This window comes from Carcharodon carcharias, chromosome 1, assembly GCF_017639515.1.
Source record: "Carcharodon carcharias isolate sCarCar2 chromosome 1, sCarCar2.pri, whole genome shotgun sequence".
Classification (NCBI taxonomy): Eukaryota; Metazoa; Chordata; class Chondrichthyes; order Lamniformes; family Lamnidae; genus Carcharodon; species Carcharodon carcharias.
In genome coordinates, this window is record NC_054467.1 from 30,251,563 (window position 1) to 30,275,500 (window position 23,938).

The 23,938-nt window shown below is 41.7% G+C and overlaps 1 protein-coding gene across 4 annotated transcripts in view; it reads left to right on the forward strand.

Moving 5' to 3' along the window:
- The window catches only part of naa15a (N-alpha-acetyltransferase 15, NatA auxiliary subunit a), an 87,257-nt gene that overhangs the window by 49,260 nt on the left and 14,059 nt on the right, over window positions 1–23,938 (forward strand). For 3 of the 4 annotated variants that reach the window (XM_041190576.1, XM_041190584.1, XM_041190593.1), the window contains 11 exons: window positions 3,662–3,815; window positions 4,492–4,611; window positions 8,298–8,393; window positions 10,582–10,688; window positions 10,779–10,851; window positions 15,739–15,908; window positions 16,311–16,463; window positions 16,915–17,043; window positions 19,352–19,565; window positions 19,703–19,896; window positions 20,636–20,744. In XM_041190576.1, coding sequence (XP_041046510.1) covers window positions 3,662–3,815; window positions 4,492–4,611; window positions 8,298–8,393; window positions 10,582–10,688; window positions 10,779–10,851; window positions 15,739–15,908; window positions 16,311–16,463; window positions 16,915–17,043; window positions 19,352–19,565; window positions 19,703–19,896; window positions 20,636–20,744 — 1,519 coding nt within the window. Of the gene's footprint in view, window positions 1–3,661; window positions 3,816–4,491; window positions 4,612–8,297; window positions 8,394–10,581; window positions 10,689–10,778; window positions 10,852–11,832; window positions 11,909–15,738; window positions 15,909–16,310; window positions 16,464–16,914; window positions 17,044–19,351; window positions 19,566–19,702; window positions 19,897–20,635; window positions 20,745–23,938 lie in introns of those variants that run through there. The other variant, XM_041190601.1, reaches the window with a different exon arrangement.

Here is a 23,938-nt window from a genome sequence, read left to right on the forward strand (position 1 = left end):
CGCACCCTTTCTGCAAGTTTGTTCATGTCTTGTATTTTGTCGCAGCCTTCATTTTATTTATACATTGGAATTTGATGTCATCCATGCGTTTTGAAATTGTACTCCCAGTTCTAGTCCAAATCATTTGTGATTAGTGAACAAAAGTTGTCTCAGCACCAGTTCTGTGGAATGCCACTTCCCACCCTCTGATTTGTAAAGTGATATTTTGGTATATAAAGCATTTGTGCAACGTTTCGTACAGTTCAGCTTTAGGAAGTTTATATTTTATTAAGTGGGTTAGTCTGGTATGTTGGATTGTTAATGTATAGAGTATTATACTGTAAGAACAGCTCAATGATTAGTGAAATTTTGGGGCTTGTAATTTCATAGTTTAATACATGCATAATTAGATGTGGTTTGGAAACAGTTTTGTTTAGGTGGTGGTTGTAAATTTTAAGTCGGCTCAACAAAAAAAGTGTTACTTTCATTCACCTGTTAGTACTGTAGGGTTTTGTGGATTCAGAAAAGAACTGATGTGGCTAATATCGTGTGATCAAACAACAATTACTTGTATTCATATAGAGCCTTTTAACAAAGTAAAATGTGCCAAGCTGCTTAACAGGAGTTTTACCAAAAATTTTGCCACTAAACCACTTGAGATCTTAGGAGAGATGACCAAAGTTTTAAGGAGCACCTTAAAAGGAGGATAGAAGGCTGGAGATGCCTCCATCCCTCCCAGAGGTATTTGTTGTTGGTACCTTCATTTATGCCTTTTCCACCTCTAGACTCAGACATTCAAATACTCTTCTGACTGGCTGCCCATTCTCTACCTATTAAACTTCATTCTGTGCAAAATTCTCATATCTTATCCTATACCCAAGTCCTGCTCACCTATGACCCATGTCCTCACTAGCCCTATATCTGATCTCAGTTTCCCAATACCTTTAATTTTAAATACTTATCTTCGTATTTCAATCTCTACTTCTCCAGCTGCACAACTGTCCACATCACAATCCCCCTCTCCGCGCCACCTGCTGAACTGCATTCCTCTTGACTCTGGCCTCTTAAACACCTCCCCCTCTCTCCACCACTAGTTGCCGTGCCTTTCTAAAGCCCTTTGCTTCTTCAGCAACTTGTCATTAAAAAATTCATAAAATTTTTTTGGTCACCCCTCTTGGTATCTCCTCCGGTTTTAGTATCCATTTTTGATATTCTGCGCTTTGAGGTTTATTTCTGTATAAAAGGTGCTTTATAAATGCAAGTTATTGTGATTTTTGAGAAGAAATTTAATGTAGGATCTTTGTTTTTCAGCCATTTGATTATATTTTTTATGCTAGTCAATCTCCTGTGGCATTTCAGGGAGTCGACAGCAAGAGTAGTCTTCAGCCGAAATGGGGTTAGAGATTGGGAGATAATTGAATCAAGGTACCCAATGTAATTCATACATTCTGTCCTAATTTTTACATAATGCCTTGCTTTTTAGGTTCATTTATAGTCAAATAGCAAATTTTACAAGGAGTGTAAGGTGCAAAACTGAGGCACTGCAGCTTCATCACTTGGTGGGAGCGTGTCATTGGAGCAAGAGAAGCTTACATGGGCAGCTCATTATAAATGTAGCTATAGAAAATCAAAGGTTTGAAATCAGGAAATACTTTTTGGCAGACGAGAAATAAGTGCAAATGTAAAATGTGTAATGTACTAGCAAACATTGTTCCCTGTAAGCCCTGCAGCTGCATAGCAACCCAAAAGTTCCCACACAGGCCACACACAAGTTGGCCCCTTTAAGTTATCACGTTTGCACGACCACACAAGGCCACATAGCTCAACATATCAGCCGTGCACCATAAAAAAGTAAAAGGCACGTTGCTAGTAGATGTCCCATGACATTAAATGATTTAGGTTTTCTTAAAAGCGGTGATCTTATTTTGAAGTAGTATGATCAAGGACACTTAACATGATTAGGAATGGATCTAGGATTTTACATGAATGGGATTGCAAGTTTTGGAAGCACTTTGAGGTGTTCCCAGATTCTGGGTCATGGCCTGGGGTATCGCCACATTGGAGCAGAGGTTTATAAGGAATACTGAGGCACATGCTAGGATTACTGGGATTCTGCATTGCCATCTCTAAATCTCCCACTTTCAATATTGTGGGGATTACCATTGACTAGAAATTGAACTAGACTAGCCATATAAATACTGTGTCTACAAGAGCAGATCAGAGGCTTGGAATCTTGCAGTGAGTAACTCACCACCTGACTCACCAAAGCCTGTCCACCATCTACAAGGCACAAGTCAAGAGTCTGATGGAATACTCTCCACTTGCCTGGATAAGTGCAGTTCCATCAACACTCAAGAAGCTTGACACCATCAAGGACAAAAGCAGCCTGCTTGATTGGCACTCTATCCACAAACATTCATTCCCTCCACAGTGGCAGCAGTGTGTGTACCATCTACAAAATGCACTGCAGGAATTCACCAAGCCTCCTTAGACACCACCTTCCAAACCCACGACCACTAACATCTAGAAAGATGAGGGCTGCAGACACATGGAAACAACACTACCTGGATGTTCCCCTCCAAACCACTCGCCCTCCTGACTTGGAAATATATTGCCATTCCTTCACTGTCGCTGGGCCAAATTCCTGGAACTCCCTCCCTAACAGCACAGTGGATGTACCTACATTAGAGTCTGCAGTTGTTCAAAAAGGCAGCTCGCCATCACCACCTTGAGGACAACTCGGGATGGGCAGTAAATGCTACCCTAGCCATTGACACCCACACACCATGAATGAATACAAATAATGGATATAGGGGCATTGTGGAGGTGAAGTCTAGAAGTTTGAGAGCTCCAAGAATGAATTGTTCGATCAGAGGGTGGGTGGTGTGAGTGTCTAAGGAAGATGACTCTTGGGTTACAGCTAGACTAGGTAGTGGATTTTAGAGCATTGAGCTTGCTACTGTGATAGGACACCAGAAGCATAACTCAGTTGTGTTTTTGGGACAGGGGTCAAGGGAATGGGAGCCAAAGTACTGCTGGCATTGTTAGAACCTTTGGGATGTTGGCATCAAACAGTAGTTCCCTTAATCGGTCAGCTTATATTCTTGCCTTAAGGCATAAACTTTCTGCTTGTTAAAATCAATTGATGGAAAATCATGAGTACTTTTTTCTAATATACACTTGTTTTTGGATTTGTGCACCAGTTTGTTTTGGCCTTTTGTGAAAAGCAGAGACATTGTTAAATTCTGTTTCAGCTATTGTTGTTGCCCTGATTACATTTCAGAAGATTCTGAAAGTTATGCATTTTTAGTCTTCACATGTTTGGTAAGCATTTGCAATTGTTAGGTCTTCGACTGGATTTTAAAAAAAACTTAGGTGAGGGTAAGGGGTTCAACTAAAGGTATGGCGAGAAGCGTAACAAGAGCTTATGTCTGTGGAAGAGTAATGTGTTGCGAGGACTGATTGAATTTTAAGGAGCAAAGGGAAGAAAAGGAAGCATTAACTTCAAACAATTTAAATGCCAAATGTTCACTTAGTGCTTTGCAGTAAATTCTTTCAAAGTAAAAACAATGACCTGGCAGGGGAAGACAAGTTGATTTTGTATTAGTTTTTTTAAAGCACACTAATTAAATGTTTCTCTAAACAAAGGATTTACTAAATCCCTGTTTGTTTTTAAATATAGGCTTCTCCTGATAAAATTGATTATGAATATAGTGAACTGCTGCTTTACCAGAACCAAGTGCTGCGGGAAGGAGGGATGTATAAAGAGGCTTTGGAGCATCTTGACAATCATGAGAAACAAATTTGTGACAAATTGGCTGTGGAAGAGTGCCAAGGTAAAGCAAATGTTTCTATTCATTACAACTTGTAGTAACGCTGGTACATGTGTACTGTCCCATTCTGAAATTTAAGTGTGAGAAAATAGCAGTAATAGAATTTAAATTGGTGAATTTGGTTAAAGATTAAAGCTAAATGACTTTCCTAAATTCTGTGTTTGTGCTCTGGAGGAATTAGGATATACCTCAGGGTCCACTTTAGGATGTACAAAATAACATAGTATAGTCAGTCCTTTGTGTTATTCTAGCTTTTAAAATGCACTATTTTCTTAAGCTATCAAAAATGTTATGGCATTTTCTTGCTTTCTTGGAGATAAAAGGTACAAATTAAAAAACCTAGTATTCATGAATTCTCCAAATTTTGGAAATTATAAATTCAGACTAGTTGGTTCTCATTTTTCAATTGGGCCATGTTAGCCGCACTAAGTGCAATTTCTGCCTGTTTTTAAAAAATGATTGTGGTTCACAAGTAGCCTGTTTCAGTAGCACAGTTTGTAGAACCCATATTTTTCTGAAGTTACGAATATTAAGTTCTTTGGGGCATCTTGCCCTTCATCCAAAGTTTAACATATTTAAGTGTCTGTAATTTAAAATAATTCAAAATTTCAATGTTCCACCCAATGGTAACTTTATACTATAACAGTTACAATGTAAGATGTGATCTGATCTGAAACAGGAGAACTGATGTTAAAACTGAACAGACTAAAGGAGGCCGCGGAGGTGTATAGGCGATTGCTGGAAAGAAACCCTGAAAACTGGGCCTATTATGAAGGATTAGAAAAGGCACTGAGGCCTGGTGAGTTATGCTTGAAGTGTGGACACTTCTGTTAAGGCAACTAATTTTGTTACAGCTCAGATTGTGTATTTTAACTGCCATGCATTTTGATGGGCTCCATAGAGAAGCTGCTGGGTAAGGGTGGGGGGTGGCGCAAGAAAGAGAGACTGCTAGATTGGGGGTGGGAGCAGAGACGCTGCTGGGGGGGTGGTTAGAGAGAGACGCTGCTGGGCGGGCGGGGGGGGTGGGGTTAGAGAGTGACACGCTGCTGGGCTGTGGGCGGGTTAGAGAGAGACGCTGCTGGGCGGGAGGGGGTTAGAGAGAGAGAGACACTGCTGGGCGGAGTGGTAGAGAGAGACGCTGCTGGGCGGAGGGGGTAGAGCAAGAGACGCTGCTGGGCAGAGGGGGTAGAGCGAGAGACGCTGCTGGGCGGAGGGGGTAGAGCGAGAGACGCTGCTGGGCGGAGGGGGTAGAGCGAGAGACGCTGCTGGGCAGAGGGGGTAGAGCGAGAGACGCTGCTGGGCGGAGGGGGTAGAGCGAGAGACGCTGCTGGGCGGAGGGGGTAGAGCGAGAGACGCTGCTGGGCGGAGGGGGTAGAGCGAGAGACGCTGCTGGGCGGAGGGGGTAGAGCGAGAGACGCTGCTGGGCGGAGGGGGTAGAGCGAGAGACGCTGCTGGGCGGAGGGGGTAGAGCGAGAGACGCTGCTGGGCGGAGGGGGTAGAGCGAGAGACGCTGCTGGGCGGAGGGGGTAGAGCGAGAGACGCTGCTGGGCGGAGGGGGTAGAGCGAGAGACGCTGCTGGGCGGAGGGGGTAGAGCGAGAGACGCTGCTGGGCGGAGGGGGTAGAGCGAGAGACGCTGCTGGGCGGAGGGGGTAGAGCGAGAGACGCTGCTGGGCGGAGGGGGTAGAGCGAGAGACGCTGCTGGGCGGAGGGGGTAGAGCGAGAGACGCTGCTGGGCGGAGGGGGTAGAGCGAGAGACGCTGCTGGGCGGAGGGGGTAGAGCGAGAGACGCTGCTGGGCGGAGGGGGTAGAGCGAGAGACGCTGCTGGGCGGAGGGGGTAGAGCGAGAGACGCTGCTGGGCGGAGGGGGTAGAGCGAGAGACGCTGCTGGGCGGAGGGGGTAGAGCGAGAGACGCTGCTGGGCGGAGGGGGTAGAGCGAGAGACGCTGCTGGGCGGAGGGGGTAGAGCGAGAGACGCTGCTGGGCGGAGGGGGTAGAGCGAGAGACGCTGCTGGGCGGAGGGGGTAGAGCGAGAGACGCTGCTGGGCGGAGGGGGTAGAGCGAGAGACGCTGCTGGGCGGAGGGGGTAGAGCGAGAGACGCTGCTGGGCGGAGGGGGTAGAGCGAGAGACGCTGCTGGGCGGAGGGGGGTAGAGCGAGAGACGCTGCTGGGCGGAGGGGGTAGAGCGAGAGACGCTGCTGGGCGGAGGGGGTAGAGCGAGAGACGCTGCTGGGCGGAGGGGGTAGAGCGAGAGACGCTGCTGGGCGGTGGGCGGGGGTAGAGCGAGAGACGCTGCTGGGCGGTGGGCGGGGGTAGAGCGAGAGACGCTGCTGGGCGGTGGGCGGGGGTAGAGCGAGAGACGCTGCTGGGCGGTGGGCGGGGGTAGAGCGAGAGACGCTGCTGGGCGGTGGGCGGGGGTAGAGCGAGAGACGCTGCTGGGCGGTGGGCGGGGGTAGAGCGAGAGACGCTGCTGGGCGGTGGGCGGGGGTAGAGCGAGAGACGCTGCTGGGCGGTGGGCGGGGGTAGAGCGAGAGACGCTGCTGGGCGGTGGGCGGGGGGTGGTTAGAGAGACGCTGCTGGGCGGGGGGTGGTTAGAGAGACGCTGCTGGGCGGGGTGTGGGTTTTAGAATGAGAGTCTGCTGGGCGGAGGGGGTAGAGAGAGACATGCTGCTCAGGGCAGGTGTGGTGGGGGGAGGCGCTTCTGGGGGCAGGTGTGGGGGAGGAGGCGGTGCTGCTCGGGACAGGTGTGGTGGGGGGGGCGGAGGCGCTGCTGGGGGCAGGTGTGGGGGGGAGGAGGAGGCGCTGCTGGGGGCAGGTGTGGTGGGGGGGAGGAGGCGCTGCTGGGGGCAGGTGTGGGGGGGAGGAGGAGGCGCTGCTGGGGGCAGGTGTGGGGGGGAGGAAGAGACGCTGCTGGGGGCAGGTGTGGTGGGGGGAAGAGGAGGCGCAGTTGGGTGCGGGTAAGAGGAGGCGCAGTTGGGTGCGGGGCGGGGCGTCATTGTTTGTGAGGGCGTGACTAAGTCTGTGTCTGCTTCACTCCCAGTTTCAGGGTTCTAACTCATCCCTTCACATCAGCACGTGGTCTCACCCACTCGCACAGTGAGTGAGTGAGTACCCTGAGACTGGGAGTGAGCTGGACACGCACACTGACCCCCTTCACGTTCTAATGATCATTTTTATTCTTTTTGAAAATTATCTATTTATTACTTTGGCATTGCTTTACTATTGCTCAGAGTTGTTTCTTTTCTTCGTACCTCAACTTTTAAAAAAAAATTCACATTTAATGTTGTGCCAAACCTTATCTTTCTGAATTTTACTCATTGGTCTGTTCAGTGAGACAACAATTGAAATATAGCCCCTTGTGCGAAAAGGGTTGGACAAGCCTGCTGTAGAATGATACAATGTGGATTTTCATTCAGTTTCCTACAAGCAAGTTTTGGGTCTTAGCTGGGAAAAGGTGTTCGAGTCAGCTTTCTTGGGCTTGAGAAGGGAAGAGACACGAGACCTGAGTTTGACATGAGAGATGGTTTAATATTGAATTTCTATTCCATGAATTAATCTAGATATGTTTATATGAAGTTATACTGACTGACTTCTGATGTATTAACTGATTCAAACTCTAGTTAGCCTTCATTTTCAGAGCCAGCAACCAAAGTAAAACTTTGCCAAGTAAAGAACATGGCTGTTTGTGTTCTATGAAATAGCTACTTGATGCTTTACGTGAAAGCTTTATCAACGGTTTTGTAATTCAAAATGTGCTGTGTTTTGCAGGGCTTTCACTTGCTTTATTAAGACTGGGTATGGTAGTGGAGTGACAATCATGGCATGAACTCGTTTGAAGACCCATTGACAGTTGACAGTGGAGTGGCATTGTCATATGCCTATGAACAGTTTGGTTGCCTTCCCTGGAAGGTGGGGCGAGGGAGTTAGTTTTCAGGTAACTGAGTCGACACCTTGGAATGTCACTTAGAACTTGAACGATTTCTGGTAAATTGGGTAAAAGAGGAACTGAAAGGAGATTGACTAGACTACTAAATCTCAACTGAGCTTGAGGAAAATGTGGACAGTTGGCCATGTGAAATGTTGTGGAAAGAAGAATTTGCTTTTTGCCTTTCTTTTGCCTATTTTCAAACTCTTCCCTCTCCCTAAGACTTAGGTATGGTTCCATAAGAAGTGCAGGACATTACAATCAGGCTTGACATATGGCTCTGGCCCAATGTCTATCATGTAGATTTTTAATTGAGTTAGTTAGCAGTCAAGTGGTTGCTTTGTTTTGTCTCAGATTTTACCTCCGAACAGAAGTGCCCAATTGTCGTAACTCAGCTAACCCAACCTGGAATCAGGCAGTACTTTTCTGTGTAGTTTAGCTCCTCAGCAAATGATGCTGAACCGTTGAAGAGTCAGTGCACAACTTTTCAACATAATTTATTTTTGATCTGTAGAATTCATTTAACCTTGTGAACTGTTTTCTTTTCAATTTCTATCTTTAGTCAATGTGGAGGAGAGACTTGATGTCTATGAAAATGCTTGGACTAAATATCCTAAAGGGCTGGTGCCGAGAAGGCTACCTCTTAACTTCTTATCCGGTGAGTGAAATGATCTCTCCAAAATTTTCTCATTTATCCAATGATATTTTTCAAAACAAATTTTTAAAAAACTTACGTGGACATTTTTATGCCTTATTTGAATTTTCTTTAATGGTATTATGATATACTTGCATAACTGGATATAGGCTCAAAGATAACTATACTGATACGGAATCTAAAACCTGTATTGCCTCAAAAAATACTTTTGCTGGGAGATTCGTTGTTATAAAATTGAGAATTTACCTCTCAGCGGAATAGAATACTGCATCTGATTGTGGCATAATAAGCCCCTGAATAGTTTGCTTATACTTCCTCGGAAAGCAATAGCACCTCCTAATTTCTTTTGCTCATATTTATCATCAGAATATGGCTGCTGTGATAGTGACATGGATGATGTATCCTATAGTGGCCCTTGACTTAGGCGCTGTTCTGTGTGTAGCTGGCTTTCTCTTAACGGTTTCCCTGACTATGTGGTGTTAACTATGTTGGGGCTTCAGTGATTTGTTGCTGGCCAGCAAAATAATGAACTGCTGTTGGGCTGGTTGTTCCAGCTTCTTTGAAGCAAGTGAAGTGTTGTTGCTCCATCTCGTAGAATATGGCAGCATTTCTGAATTACCCTTGAACAAAATGTTGATTAAGAGTTTGCTCTAATAGAATGGATTGGTGTCTACTTAAGTCACATTGAATGAAGGTGGGTAGGGGATAATCTGATCCAGTTCCCATCTCTAACCTTTCAACCCATTAGATCCTTAGATGCAATCTCATTCATTTGGGCTACCAATGCTGTCCTCCATTTTCAAATCTTATCTCGCCTTCATTCATTACCTTACCCATATAGTAAAGCCTGAATTTTATATCTATATGAGCTGAATTTGATTGTCAATGCGGTAAGGGTTTTGAGCACCTCCTAGAATTCTTACAGTAATAAGTGTTCCTTCCTTTCCCCAGAAATATGATGGAGGAAATTTAATCCTCCATCCCACATCTGGGAATGGGTTGGGCAGGGGGTGGGGGGCAGTAGAATTGGGAGGGGAGGTGGAGCGCTATACTAGGTGTTCCTAGTGAGCCCGATCCTACTTAGCTAGTTCTGGGGCCTGTTCCATGGCTGCTGCTCCTGGCTGGCTTCTTTCAGTGTCAGCAGTTGCCTTCGCTTCCTTTGCTCTGCTGGTTACGGAGACTGGATCCTTAAAGACATGGAAGCCTTGACACCAGGCAGTTAACTGCCTGATAGACATCTAATCCCATCAGGGCTTATGAAAATGGCTGTGGCAGTGTTGCCCCGGGCTTTCTGGCTGATGGGTGAGGTCACTGCCACAGCCATTAAATTGCGTTGTTTTCGATATTAGTCATAGGCTTCAGGAAAACTATTTAGAAATTTTGCCTAATGTTTCCTTTGTTCACAGTCCAGTGAGTCCCTACCTTGGATATACCCTGGCAAAGTTATGACACTTTTGGTCCTGTAACAATCTAGGCTTATATCTGTTATCAGTCCCCTTCCCTGTGACAGTCCATCTTGACCCTCACAGTTCAGAGAGCACCCTGTCCACGCAGCAACCCAATCTATTTCCCCAACTGACTCCCTATTATCTGTGTTGGTTGTTGTTAAAGGGTCTGCAACAAGATGTTGATTGACTTGCTTTTGTGCATGCAACATCACATTAGCTGGTTATTGCAGTTTTGCCTATTATTTTCCATTAAATTATTTACTTAATATGAGCACAAATGAAATATGAAAGATGATGTATGTCACAAGGTATTGGAGCGTTAGGGTTATGCACATGGGAGAGTACACAAGTCCTCTTGCCATGGATGCTCAAGTTTGGGTGCACTTGGGTATATAATGAGTGGAGCATATTTGGTCGTTACTTTAACTTAATCTGGTGAAAACATTTGGGAAATGTCTTTGATTATTGTCCATATGAACAACTTATTTGTTTTGGATCCTGTGCCAATATAAAGATAACATGTCAAATTAATCTGATCCTGTGTTATCTTCCCCACTTCCACAACCGTGGACAACACAATGATATTAATGTATTTCAAAGACTTTTCAGGGGTTGCTATGTTGACTGGGTTTATGGTAATGCTCTTGGAATAGACTATGCCTGAGTGGCTTTGCTGGTTATGTGCTGTGTTATCAGTCATGTTCAGTAATGGAAGTCTGTTGAATTGTTTCTCTTCCTGCCAGGGGAAAAATTCAGAGAGGTTTTGGACAAGTATTTAAGGATAAATTTCAGCAAAGGTTGCCCTCCTGTGTTTACAACTCTGAAGTCATTATACAATGATAAAGAAAAGGTAACTGCTTTGTGCCTAATAGTTTCAGAGCTCTTATACTCTTAAGCTTTCTTTTTTGAAACAAAATTAAGTGTCTTTTTATTTGTATAGGTATCGATTCTAGAAGAATTAGTAGTTGGGTATGAAACGTCATTGAAAAGTTGCAACCTCTTTAACCCAAATGGTAAGTTTTATTGTTTGTATATGCATGACTTGAATGTTGAACCTGCCTCCGTTTTTGGACCCTTTGAAAAACGTGCACTTTTGGATGGAGGTGACGGTATGGCTCTTTTCATCAATAACTGGTGATCTTAAAAAATGCCGTTACATTTTAACCATGCAGCACTTTCAAGTCAGGTGAAACCATGTGCAGATCCATTGTCTCAAATCCGGCTATCTGAAAACCAGACATTTTTACAAGCTACCATGCATCAATTTTAATTGTTATTAAATGAGTAAAATAACTTACCTGGGACAATTCAGCTAGGTGCTGTGGCACAGTGCTACACTGGACTAGTTTATTGGCTTCATGCGCAAGTAATTTTCCATGGTCAGAGTGGTCTGAGCTTGGCCCGATTCGCCAGACCCTTACTTTGAATCCAGCACAGCCTGCAAGTCAGCCTTACTTATTAGTTTTTGTTCAAATGTTATTTTTTCACTATTCTGTATTCTTTTTACAAACTTTAATAAAAAGAAACCTATTCGCTTGATTTCATGTGTCTCACATTAATTGAATTAAGGTTCCAATTTTTTTCTCTGAAAACTGGCAAGACCTGAAATCTGATGTGGACTTGGTCCCGAGGTTTCCAGTTTCGAGACACTGTACCTGTATACTGCTTCATGTCCCTTCAGTGGACTTAACAAATGTACCGCCTTTATAAAAAAAGTTTTAAAAATCCACAGAGAATTGAATTGCATCAAGTGCCTCAACGTTGTATGCTTTTTTAAAGTACTTTTTTAATACTGATTTTTTTCTGTATCTTCAATTTTTTTTCCATTGAATTTAACAGTTTCTGCTCCAAGATATTTTGCTTCCTTTCAATATTAGGCGCCAGAAATCTTACACAAATTCATTTATAAAAATAAACTTTGATGTTTGGTGTCAATAGATTAACTGTTAGATTTTAAATTGTCAATTTTTTTTTTTACATACATATTGGGTAAGGAACGGGAAATGGAATGATGCAACCAGCACAAGCATCAAATGCTGCTCGGTCAGATACAAGTTAAAACCTTTTCAGGTATTTCTGTGGTATTAATTGGTATTTCCAAACCTGAAATTTGTTTTGGGCAGCTAGTTGTGTGACATTAGCAGAAACTCATCACCATGCTCTAGATTCTAAACCAAATTTATCAAGAGATTTGTGGGTTATCTGATAATGAATTGCATATCCTTTATAAGGACACAGCCCAGTTTCCTAAGCCCTGAAAATTTTGGTGCAGATTGCTGAGACAGAGGGTTGAAGAATCTCCCAGTAGATATCTTTAGGGTGCAGCTGCACTAAACCAACTAAAATCATGCAATATACCAGTAAAGATCAGCATCAAATCTCCTGCTGTTTGTCCAGCCAGTGCCATCTTGCTTTCAGGGTTATTTAGAGCCAAGTGGAAAGAATTCCAGACTCTGGAAAATTGCAGGAAATTTTAGCCAGTCAGCTCTATCCATTCTGAACAAATTTTTGAGATGCTTTGATCTAAACAGCTACTCTTAGTTAATATAAAGGTTAGGCAACATGCTTAAATGATGTGTGCATGCATATACTGCTCTACCCATATTCCTTTCATTATAACTTATTCAGAATAAAAAGAACTTTTATAAATGGAAACTTGCTATTTTGTGAGATAAATTAATTAACCCTTAAACATTATGATGTTGGTTACTATCAATTGTATTGCTAACCCATGGTACGCAGCATAATGTGAAATTAAACTAAATTACCTGATTGTAATTTTAAACAATTGTTTCTAATTCATTTTTAGGAATCTGCTTTTTTCCCCTCTAAGATTAGGTTTCATGTGTTCAGCATTGATGTTATATATGTAATCTATTCCTGTCTTTGCTGACACATGGACTCAATGGGAATTTTCTTTGCCATAATGGCTCTGACTATATAACACATATCACATAATAAAGCATCCCAAGGTGCTTCATGGGAGTATGATAAAACAAAACTTGAAACTGAGCCACATGAGATATTAAGGCAGATGCCGAAAAACTTGGCCACAGAGTTTCTTTTAAGGAGTGTCTTAAAGGAGGAAAGAGAGGTAAAGAGAGTTAGGGATAGAATTCCAGAACTTTAGGGCCTTGACAACTGAAGCCACTACCACCAGTGGTGGAACGAATAAAATCAGGAATGCTCAAAAGGCCAAAATTGGAGGAGCACAGAGATTTTGGAGGGTTATGCATCTGGAGCAGATTGGAGGTAGGAAGGGGCAAGGTCATGCAGGAATTTAAAAGCGAAGATGCAAATTTTAAAATCAAGGCATTGCTTAACTGGGAACCCATGTAAGTCAATAAGCATTGGGCTGGTTAGCGAAAGGGGCTGATTAGAGAAAGGGATTTTGTGCAAGCTTGTAAACGGGCAGCAGAGTTTTGGATGAGCTCAAGTTCACAAGAGGGTAGAATGTTGGAGGCTGGCAAGGACTGCATTGTAATAGTGAAGTCTAGAGGTAAAAAATGGATGGATGAGGGTTTCAGCAAATGCACTGAGATATGGAGTTAGGCGATGTTACGTATTTGGAAGCAGGAGGCCTTTAGTAATGGAGATATGTGGTCAGAAGCACATCTCAGTCAAATATGACACCAAGGTTGCAACCTATCTAATTCAGCCTCAGACAGTTTCCTGGGAGAGAGATTGAGTAGATGGTGGGGTAACAGTTTGTAAAGAGTGCTGAAGACAATGGCTTTGGTCATCCCAAAATATAGTTGGAGGAAATTTCTGGGCATCTGGCACTGGATGTCAGACAAGCAAAGAGACAATGGAGGGGTCAAGAGAGGTGATGGTAAAATATAGTCAAGTGGCGTTAGCATACATGTGGAAACTGACATGTTTGTGCATTATGCCACCATTATGTAGATGAGAAATAGAAGGGAACCAAGGAACTCAATTTCTCTCCCAGGAAACTGTCTGAGGCTGAACTAGGTAGGTTGCAACCTTGGTGTCGTATCTGACTGAGATGTGTTTCTGACCACATATCTCTTAAGGGATTCTAGAGAAAATGGATGGGATTTCCTTCATCAATAAAGTGCAAATTGATGGCCCTTAACCAATTTCTCAGGAAATAGCCTTTCCTTTATTCACTATTTAAAACCCTAAGTTTCAAAAATTAAATGGCCTCTTAGCCATCACTGCTCCAATGCAAATTGTCCCAGTATTTCAAGTTTCTCAATTATAGTTTCCCATTCCTGGCAGCATCCTGGTGAATCTACACTGGATACTCTTTGGCTTCATTGTTTTTTCTATAACGGATGTTCAAAACCCCACACACTGCTCACAACAACCAATGTTTTTAAATATATCACTTCACTCTTTGTACTCTATGCTGTTCATAAAAGCAAAATGCTAATGACTGTGTTTTGTTACTTTATCTTGCACATGCACTTTCAGTTAAAGAATAACACAAACATCCCAGCCCACTTCTGGCGTATGTGGTGAATTCTGCTGTATGTGGAGAAATGCAGGAAATTGACATTTGGCCATGGTCTTCAAAAGTATGAGAAATAAACTCAAAATTACACACTAGTCAAGTTGGATACGCAAACTGACTCATTCTGAAATTACTGTTGCCCTTCAAATTGAAATCAATACGGGGATGCAGCTGTGATCCCTTCCTACTAAGTATACATGTCCTTTGACATGGTTGACCACGCAATCCTCCTCCAATTCCTCTCCACTGTTGTCCAGCTGGGTGGGACAGCACTTGTTTGATTACATTCTTATTTATCTAATTATAGGTAGACAATCGCCTGCAATCGCTTCTTTTCCCATTGCCACACCATTACCTCCGTTGTCCTCCAGGAATCTATCTTTGGTTCCCTCCTATTACTCATCTACATACTGACCTTGGTGACATCGTGCAAAAACACGGCACCAGTCTTTATGTGCCCCCTGACAACATCCAGCTGTATCGCACCATCATCCCTTTTGGTCCTTCTACTGTCTAAATTGGCAGATTTTTTGTGTTGATATCCAGTGCTGGCTGAACAGAAATTTCATCCAATTAAATATTGGGAAGACCGAAGGTGTTATGTTTGGTCTCTGCAAAAAACTTCATATCCTTCCCACCAACTCCATCACTCTCATTGGTGTCATATTTGACCCTGAGATGAACTTCCAACCACATATCCGCACTGTCACTAGGACCGTCTATTTCCACCTCCATAACATCGCCTAATTCCACCCTTGTTTTGGCTCATTTGCTGAAACCTTCAAGTTTAGTTGCCTCTAGATTTAACAATTCCAATGTATTCCTGGCCAGCTTTCCATGTTCTGCCCTCCACAAACTTGAGGTCATCTAAACCTCTGCTGCCTGTGTCTAACTCACAAAGTGCCATTCACCCATTAGCCCTATTCTCACTGACCTATGTTGGCTCTTAGTTGAGCAACAAAATTTTAAAATTCTCATCCTTGTTTTGAAGTCATTCGGTGCACTTGCCTGTCCTTATATGTGATCTGTTCCAGGCCCACAAACTCCAACCTTTCTTAACTCTAATTCTGGCATCTTGAGTATCCCCAATTTCAATTGTTTTACCATTGCTTAGGGCCTTGAGCTGCAAAGGCCCTAAGCTCTGGAATTCTCTCCCTAGGCTTCACTGCTCCTCTATCTCTCTTACCTCATTTAAGATGCTCCGTAATACGTATCTTTTTGACTGGTCTTTTGTTCACCTGCCTTATATCTTTCAGATCTTGGTGCCAAACTTTGCTTCATCATGCTCCTATGAAGTGCCTTGGGTGTTTTATTATGTTCAGACACCATATAAATGCAAGTTGTTTTGAATAACTTTCCCTTTGTTCTGTAAGCTTACTATTTAAGCTTCTATTTGAATTTGATTTTCCTCCTCCATTTATAGATGATGGAAACCTAGAACCGCCTACTACTCGATTGTGGGTCCAGTACTTTTTAGCCCAACATTATGATAGAATTGGACAACCCTCTCTGGCCCTGGAATACATCAATGCTGCAATTGAGAGTACCCCAACTCTCATAGAATTGTTCCTTGTCAAGGCCAAAATCTACAAGGTAAACATGTAAAAGAAAATTCTGTACTTTAGTAGCACTTGCTGAAATTTGGAATGTTTAAACTTTTCAGAGTTACAAAGTTCTAATGTTCCTAATTTCTTTCCGCTCAGTTCATACCAATCTTACGATGCAGTCTTTTTTTAAAACAAAATTTATTTTTGTTGTGGTGCTGGAAATTTTGAATTAACATTTTAAATATGGATGTCAAAATCGTAAATTGGGTAACCATAAAGGATTCAAATTATAAGTTCACTGGATCTGCAGTTTATTTGAAGTGTAAATGTTCTTAAGCAGATTGTTACATATACTTAATGTAAGCAAACTAAAGATTTCTGCCTGCAATCAAATTGGTGGCATTGAATTATATTAGGTCCTTTGTCTAACATGTTGTTTTCCCTGTAGCATGCCGGAAACATAAAGGAAGCTGCCAAATGGATGGATGAGGCTCAAGCCTTGGATACAGCTGACAGATTTATAAATTCCAAATGTGCTAAATACATGCTAAAGGCCAACCTTGTGAAGGAAGCTGAGGAAATGTGTTCCAAGTTTACGAGAGTTGGTATCTTAATTGTTAATTAACTGTATAGTATAAGCAGTTATGAATATAAATTATATGACAAGTTGTGTGCAATTAGCATGATTTGAATTTAATATTTTTATATAATTCATCTGTACATAACTTGCACGATACTCTGCATTGCTGTTGGTATGGATACTTCATAAAAGTACTATTTTGCTGTCTGGAAAAAACTTTTAAAAACACATTCTAATGTGAATTATTGTGTACTGCCGAAAGTATAATGTAGACCCATGAAATGGACATTTTTTTTGTTTTAATGGTTTGATTGGTTGCTTAATCGAGTAACTCAGCTAAGCTTGCTGGTGAATCATTTTCACCAAATGTCCTTATTAACCAGATGGGTAACAGACAAGCTTGGATAAGGTATAATTTCCATATCTTGTGTCACCGAATTCCAGGTCACAGGCTTATTTGTATTTTTTTTAGGAAGGAACAGCTGCAGTGGACAATCTGAATGAGATGCAATGTATGTGGTTCCAGACAGAATGTGCTCTGGCTTATCAGTCAATGAACAAATATGGAGAGTCTCTGAAGAAGTGTCATGAAATAGAGAGGGTAAGTTCAAGGAAACAGAATATATTTTTGGTGGCGTTAGATATATTACTGTTTTAGAAGTGGGGTGAAGCACGGTGGGGTGGGGGGAATCAATGTCTAATAATTCCAAGTAATGCAAAAAAACCAAGCCCTGCTCTATCCTTCCAATGTTTGCCTTTGTATTTCTTTATTTAAAATGTCACTGTTCACCTGTAGTTGGATTGTTGCAGTGTGCTCCAGGCCCCATTCCTTGTGAATATGGTCTTTTATGAGTCAAACTCATCTTCATTCACTGCGATGTAGCCAAGGATACAACTACTAAACTTGAATTATGACCAATTACTTACTGGAGAATACATGGTCTCCCATCAGTTAGAAGGAAGGAAAATAGAACCATCAGGCTGCCATGTACAGGCTGAACTACTTGTTCAGTTTCATTTAAAACTACAAATAAAGGAATATGGTGAAGGAATAAGACACAAATGGTGCCCTGTAAACAGATTCCATTGTTTAAGTCCAAAATTCTTGCAGCTCTTGCGATTTACAAAAAAAAAATTGCTCATTGTATTCCTGTTCTACACTACTCAAAAAGGCTACAGAAAGGCCCCTATACCACAAAGGATTTCTGGATTATAAAATGTAAAACCATTTTCAGTCATTCTTTAATGAACAATGTCCAACGAGGTACATTCAGAGTAAGCAATGAGTCATCTTGAGATTATGTCACTTCAGTGGTTGCTTCGTCCCAGTTGAGACAGAAGATTAGTTTTCAACTCCAAGTTGGATTGAAGCATCAGAGATCATTTAGCAAAGATGTTTACTATAAAAAATGATGACAAGAACTAAATTAATGCAGCCTCTAAGTACTGGTCACCTACAGAACAGCTTAACCACTGAACACAAGAAATCTTCACTCACTTTCTGCTTTTAAAATTTAGAATTACATGACCTATAATCAAAAAATTAAGAGACAGGTTTGTCCTTAGTCTGTGACTGATCTAGAGACTGGAATTTTATTCTGCTATAAAAAATGACCAGTTGCAAATTGAAATAATTCTTGTAACCCAAATATACTCATGCTTGTATTGTTAAATTTAAACACAATAATTTACCCCCTTTCACTAAAAGCTTACTTGGTACTTCAGACAATACTGTGCTTTCTATCTTGTGCTTTAATCTATTGACTGAAAACACCTTGATTAAAGAAAGATATCCCTAATCTTCTAAGTAGAAGTTGAGTTGGCCCTGGTGCACTCTGACATTGTGGTATGCTTTTTATTATTGATGTCTCTGTTTTCCTGTATTATAATGGAACCTAACAAGTGATCATCTTTGGTTTTAGTGAACACAGTTTGAACTGTTTTGGATTCAGTAACTGCTGGAATTAAAAAGCACGATATTTATACCATTGTGAACGTAAATTAGCATGAAATTTCTGGCATGGCAAGTGCATTCGCTACAAAAAGTTTGCTTGGGATTGTCTTGAATCCAAACGAACAGTTTATCATTTCTATTATAATGGGATGTAAATTTGCTAGAACTGAAAAGTCCACTCTTATTCATGAATTTGAAATGTTACATTTTACGCAAGTAAATTCTACATCTAATCTGGAATGTTTAATGCCATATGAATGTTTCCCAAAAGATTTTATTCTTGTTTGGCTTTGTCAATTTCATTACAAAATATATCATTATATTTTTGTGCATTAAAATTTTTGCTGTTTTTTACTGTAACCTATAAAGGCAAAACTGGCTACACATAGTTATTCATTTTATACTGATGGTGACTTTGAAGCAGTGCTGCTCCTGATATACTCAGCAATTTTAACTTGCCAGGCAGGAAGCCCATGGGATTTGATTGAATATGGATTTTACACCCCTTTTCAATGTTACTTCCATTGACTTCCCTGAGGAGTAAAATCAGACATGCTGTAAAACTAACATTTTACCAGCTCCTGCCAGTATCCTAGCAGATAGGTTAGGTTAAAATTGCCCCCAGTGAGTCTATTTGTGATTGATTTAGAAAAAAGCTTTTATGTTGTGCCAGTCTATGCTCAAATGGCAACAATAATACTGATGTTGGGGAGTTTAGCAGCTTTAAATTTTTTCTTATTTGATATACTTAAATCTATTTAGTCATATTTCAGAATACTAGTCTTCTCAAAAACTGAAAAAAAAATCATCTGTTTCAAACTAGTTGCTCCATAGATCCACTGAAGAATGACATGCCTCTACATGGTTGTAAAATGTAGCATTAAGAAACCAACGGCTTACCTTTATGCACTTCTATTTGTAAGATTCCACACTGATTTGAAGTTTTTTTTAATAGCACTTTGCAGAAATTACAGACGACCAGTTTGATTTCCACACGTATTGTATGAGGAAAATGACATTGAGGTCTTATGTGGATTTACTTAAGCTAGAAGATGTGCTCCGGTGTCATCCATTTTATTTTAAAGCTGCAAAGGTTGCTATTGAGATCTACCTGAAACTTCATGATCATCCACTAACTGATGAGAACAAAGAATTGGAGGCTGATACAGGTATTTGTTAACTAATTTTATCTTGTTCTTCCTCCCTTCCTGTTCTTGATAAACATGGCAGTCAACAGCAAATGAGCTACTTGGTTTATTTTGTTTATTCCCAAAACATGTTAAATGTCTGTTTTCTTTTCCTGCAGCAAACCTGTCAGATAAAGAGCTGAAGAAGTTACGGAATAAGCAGCGTCGGGCGCAGAAGAAGGCACAATTGGAAGAAGAGAAGAGGAATGCGGAAAAAGAGAAGCAGCTGAAAAATCAACGTAAGAAGAAGGAAGAGGATGAGGAAGAGATTGGTGCACAAAAGGAGGAGCTCGTACCTGAAAAATTAGCAAAGGTATACAATTGATCTAGCTTTGTATGTGTAATTATTCTGAATTACAGATTCTGTGTAGAGTAGATAAGAGAAAACCTCTGTGGCCCAAAGGAGTTGGGATGCCTTTGTGGATATGTTTTTTGAACTTGCTTAATCTGTTTTTCTAGGGAGGTTGAGGCAGTTCCTGGTTTTGAGTCCTCTTTCCCTGCATTTCCTGCCTCCCACCCAAAGCAGCCCCTTGTTTAAACTGAATTTTCTGAGTAATGATGTTAGAAGTGTAATGTATCGATCTGATATTTCACAATTAGCTGAAGTAGTTGGCTGCCCCTTATGAACCAAGAAAGCCTTTATTCTGTGCTACATTATTTGATCAAAATATGACTGGCAGTGTGTTTGCCATAATTTGGCATCAGCATTTGCAAGATTAGGAATTGGTAGGATCTCTGCTCCCAAATAATGTATTGTGAACTTAGTGGAAGTTCCCTTGGATGTCAAGGTGGACCAATTTTGTGTGCTCTTCCCAGGTTGTAAAGCTTATATTCCAAGATAGTCTAAATCTTACATTCCAAGATAGTCTGAGGTTTTCAACCTACCAACGTAAACATTATTGCTAATGCTTTTGCAGCATCAAAACCAATGCATTGGATTTTAGTATATAAACATTAATTGTAATGTTTCTGGATTAGAACACAAACTGACCACAAAGTTGTGTATATTGAATTTCTATTCATACTAATAAATTTTGTTTCCTGTTAAATAGGTGGACAATCCACTTGAAGAAGCCATTAAATTTTTGACACCTCTGAAAACTTTGGTAAAGAACAAAATTGAAACCCATCTTTTTGCTTTTGAGATCTACTATAGAAAAGGTAAGTAATTAATGTGTGCAATGCTAAGTCACTTGCCAAACACTGATCACAAGCAGTAAGAGTTTAGGATAGTAGAAGGGTGGCCATCCAGAAGAGTAGGAATGATCCTCCTATTTTCCGATTTCTGCTGTTGCTGGGAATCATGCAGAGGTTACTATCCTCGTGCTCTTACTTTTTAACCTTCTCCCTAGCTCCTGAAAACCTGACTGCAGGACCTCAATACCTGCCGTATGCTCTTGTTACTGATGTGTACCACAGCTGCTGGCTCACTCCCCCCTGCAGAGAATTCCACATCCTCTGTTAGGAAGTCTTTGGGGTTTTTGTCACACTCAAACCAGTGTTCAGTATTGGAGATTACTGGGAGTGACGGCACCTTGAAGAGGTGCAGTCCAGACCATGAGCAAGGGACTGCGCAGGAGGGAACAGCGAAGAGTAGAAATGCAGTTGTTATAGGAGATTCCATAGAGGGACGGACAGACATTTTTGAAAGCATCATCAGGGCTCCTGGTTGTTGTCTTGCCTCCCTGGTGCCAGGGTAAAGGACTTCCTAACAGAGGATGTGGCATATTCTGCAGGGGGAAGGGTGTGAGCTAGCTGCTGTGGTACACATCAGTGACAAGAGCATAGAGCAGGTATTGAGGTCTTACAACCAGGTTTTCAGGAGCTAGGGAGGAGGTTAAAAAGCAGGAACTCGAGGATAGTAACCTCTGCATAACTCCCAGCAACAACAGTAGAAATAGGAGGATCATTGTAAGGCTTGATGCATGGTTCAGGAGGGAGGGCTTCGGATTCTTGAGGCATTGGGACCAGCTCTGTGGCAGGAGGCACATTTCAAAAGGGATAGGTTGCATCTCAGTAGGACTAAAACCAATGTCCTGACTGGGAGGTTCACTAGTATGGCTGGGCAGGGATCAAACTAAATTGGCCCAGGGATGGGCAGTAGCCTAGAGAAGTAGAGGAACATGGTGCATAAAGAAGTGAGTGAAGTGGATAGTACTAGAGAAAGAAGTAGTACCATATTAAAAAGGAGCAGACTAAGAAGGACTACAAAGAATACAGGCAGATTTAGAATGCATGTATATAGACACAGTGTGTTGAATAAGATTATTGAGCAACAAGCACAAATCACTGTTGAAATTTGATGTAGTGGCAATAATCGAATTATGACTTAAAATGTTGAGGACTGGGTGTTTAATGTTCAAGGATACAAAGTCTTCAGGAAAGATAGGGAAGGAAAAAAGGAAGGTGAAGTGGTAGTACTGATGAGGAAAGACGTTGTAGTGTTGGAAAGGGAGGATGTCTTTGAGGAGCAAGGACTGAACCCATTTGATTAGAGTTGAGAAGCAGAAACAGTATCATCGCACTACTGGGGGTATTCAGTAGGCCTCCAAATAGAGAGGAGCAAACCTGCAGGGAAACCAGAGAGATGTGCAAGAGCTATAGAGTGGTGTTACTCTATTCCCAAATATCACTTGGGGTAGTGTTGGAGTACAGGGAACGGAGGGGAGAAATTTCAGAAATGTGTTCAGGAGAACTTCTTGACTTCTTGGTCCAACTAGGAAGGAGGCATTGTTGGATCTGGTGCTGGGGAATGGGGTGGCCAAGTGGACCAAGTATCTGTAGGGCATCACTTGGTTAAGAGTGATCATTGTATCTTAAGGTTCAATTTATAATGGAAAAGAACAAGAAACAATTTAAAGTAGAACTTCTAAATTGGAAGAGGGATAAATGCATTGGGATAAGAGGGGATTGAGCCAAGGTAAAATTGAACCCAAGATTGACAGGAGAATCTCTAATTGAACAATGGGAGTTCTTTAAGGAGGAGATGTTTCAGGTACAGGTTAAATTCTGTGCATTGAAGATGAAGGGTAAGGGAACTAAAGCGAGCTCCCTGGTTGGCAAGGGAGATAGAGCATATGATGAAACAAAAAAGGGGATATGATGCAGTTTACGTTAGATCTCTGCTATCAAGAACAGGCTAAATACAATATGCTGTGAGGGTAAAAGGAAAATAAAACTGGCAAAGTGAAAACTAGAATACAATGACAACATATAAGAGATACAAAAATCTTTGGTTGGCACATGAATATTAAGCAGGTATTAAGAGGTGGGGTGGGTCCTGTTGGGGACAAAGGCCTTAGAGGCTCAGGATAAGGCTAGAATACATAATGAGCACTTTGTATTGGTGTTTACTAAGTAAGAGGATGCTGAGAAAATCAAGGTGGAAGCAGAAATGGTAGGAGTAATGGATGGGTTGAAAATTGATAAGGGTGTCCTGGAAAGGCTGGCAGTACTAAGGAGTGGATAAATCTTGTCCCAATGGTTTGCATCCCATATTGCTAAAGGAAGTGGTAGTTGTGGGAGCAGTAGGGCTGGATATGGGGGAGGTGCCAGAAGATTGGAGAGGAGAAAATGTGACACCTTTATTCAAGAAAGGGTGTAAGGAGATTCCTAGCAACTACAGGCTAGTCAGTTTGAGTGGTAGATAAGATTTCAGAAACAGCAATTGGAAAAAATTAACAGGCGCTTGGAGAGATAGGCAGATATAATTGAATTTTTTGATGAAGTAACAGAGAATGTTGATGAAGAGATTGCAATGGATGTTGTCTGTATGGATTTTGAGAGTTTGACGAAGTACCACTTAAAAAGCTGGTTAATGAAAGAGAGGATCATGGAATAGGAGGGAGGGTCATTGTCAGCTTGGATTAAAAAAATTGGCTTAAGGACAGCAAGGCATGATAAATGGTTGCTTTTCAGATTGGATGATGTTAGTTCATACCGAATTTGGGAGATGTGACAGACAGAGCATGATACTAATCAACTACAACGTGGCATAGATGGGCCAGCAAAGCATGCAGACAAGTGACAAATGGAGTTTAATACAGAGAACCGAGAAGCGATGCAAATTGTCAGAAGGGACAGGAAGAGGCAGTATAGACAAAGTGAAACAGTTCTAATAAGTGTGCAGGGACAGAGGGGCATGTGCTTAAATCTTTGAACATTGCAGGACATTTTGCGGTAGAAGATCGGAAAGCATAGTGAATTTTGAGCTTCATAAATAGGGGTTTTGAGTACAAAATCAGGGAAGTTATGTTGAACCTTCATGAAGTGCTGGTTAGGCTGCAGCTCGTATATTGTGTCCAGTTCTGATCACCATACTTGAGGAAGGTGTGATGTTTCTTGAGAGAGTGCAG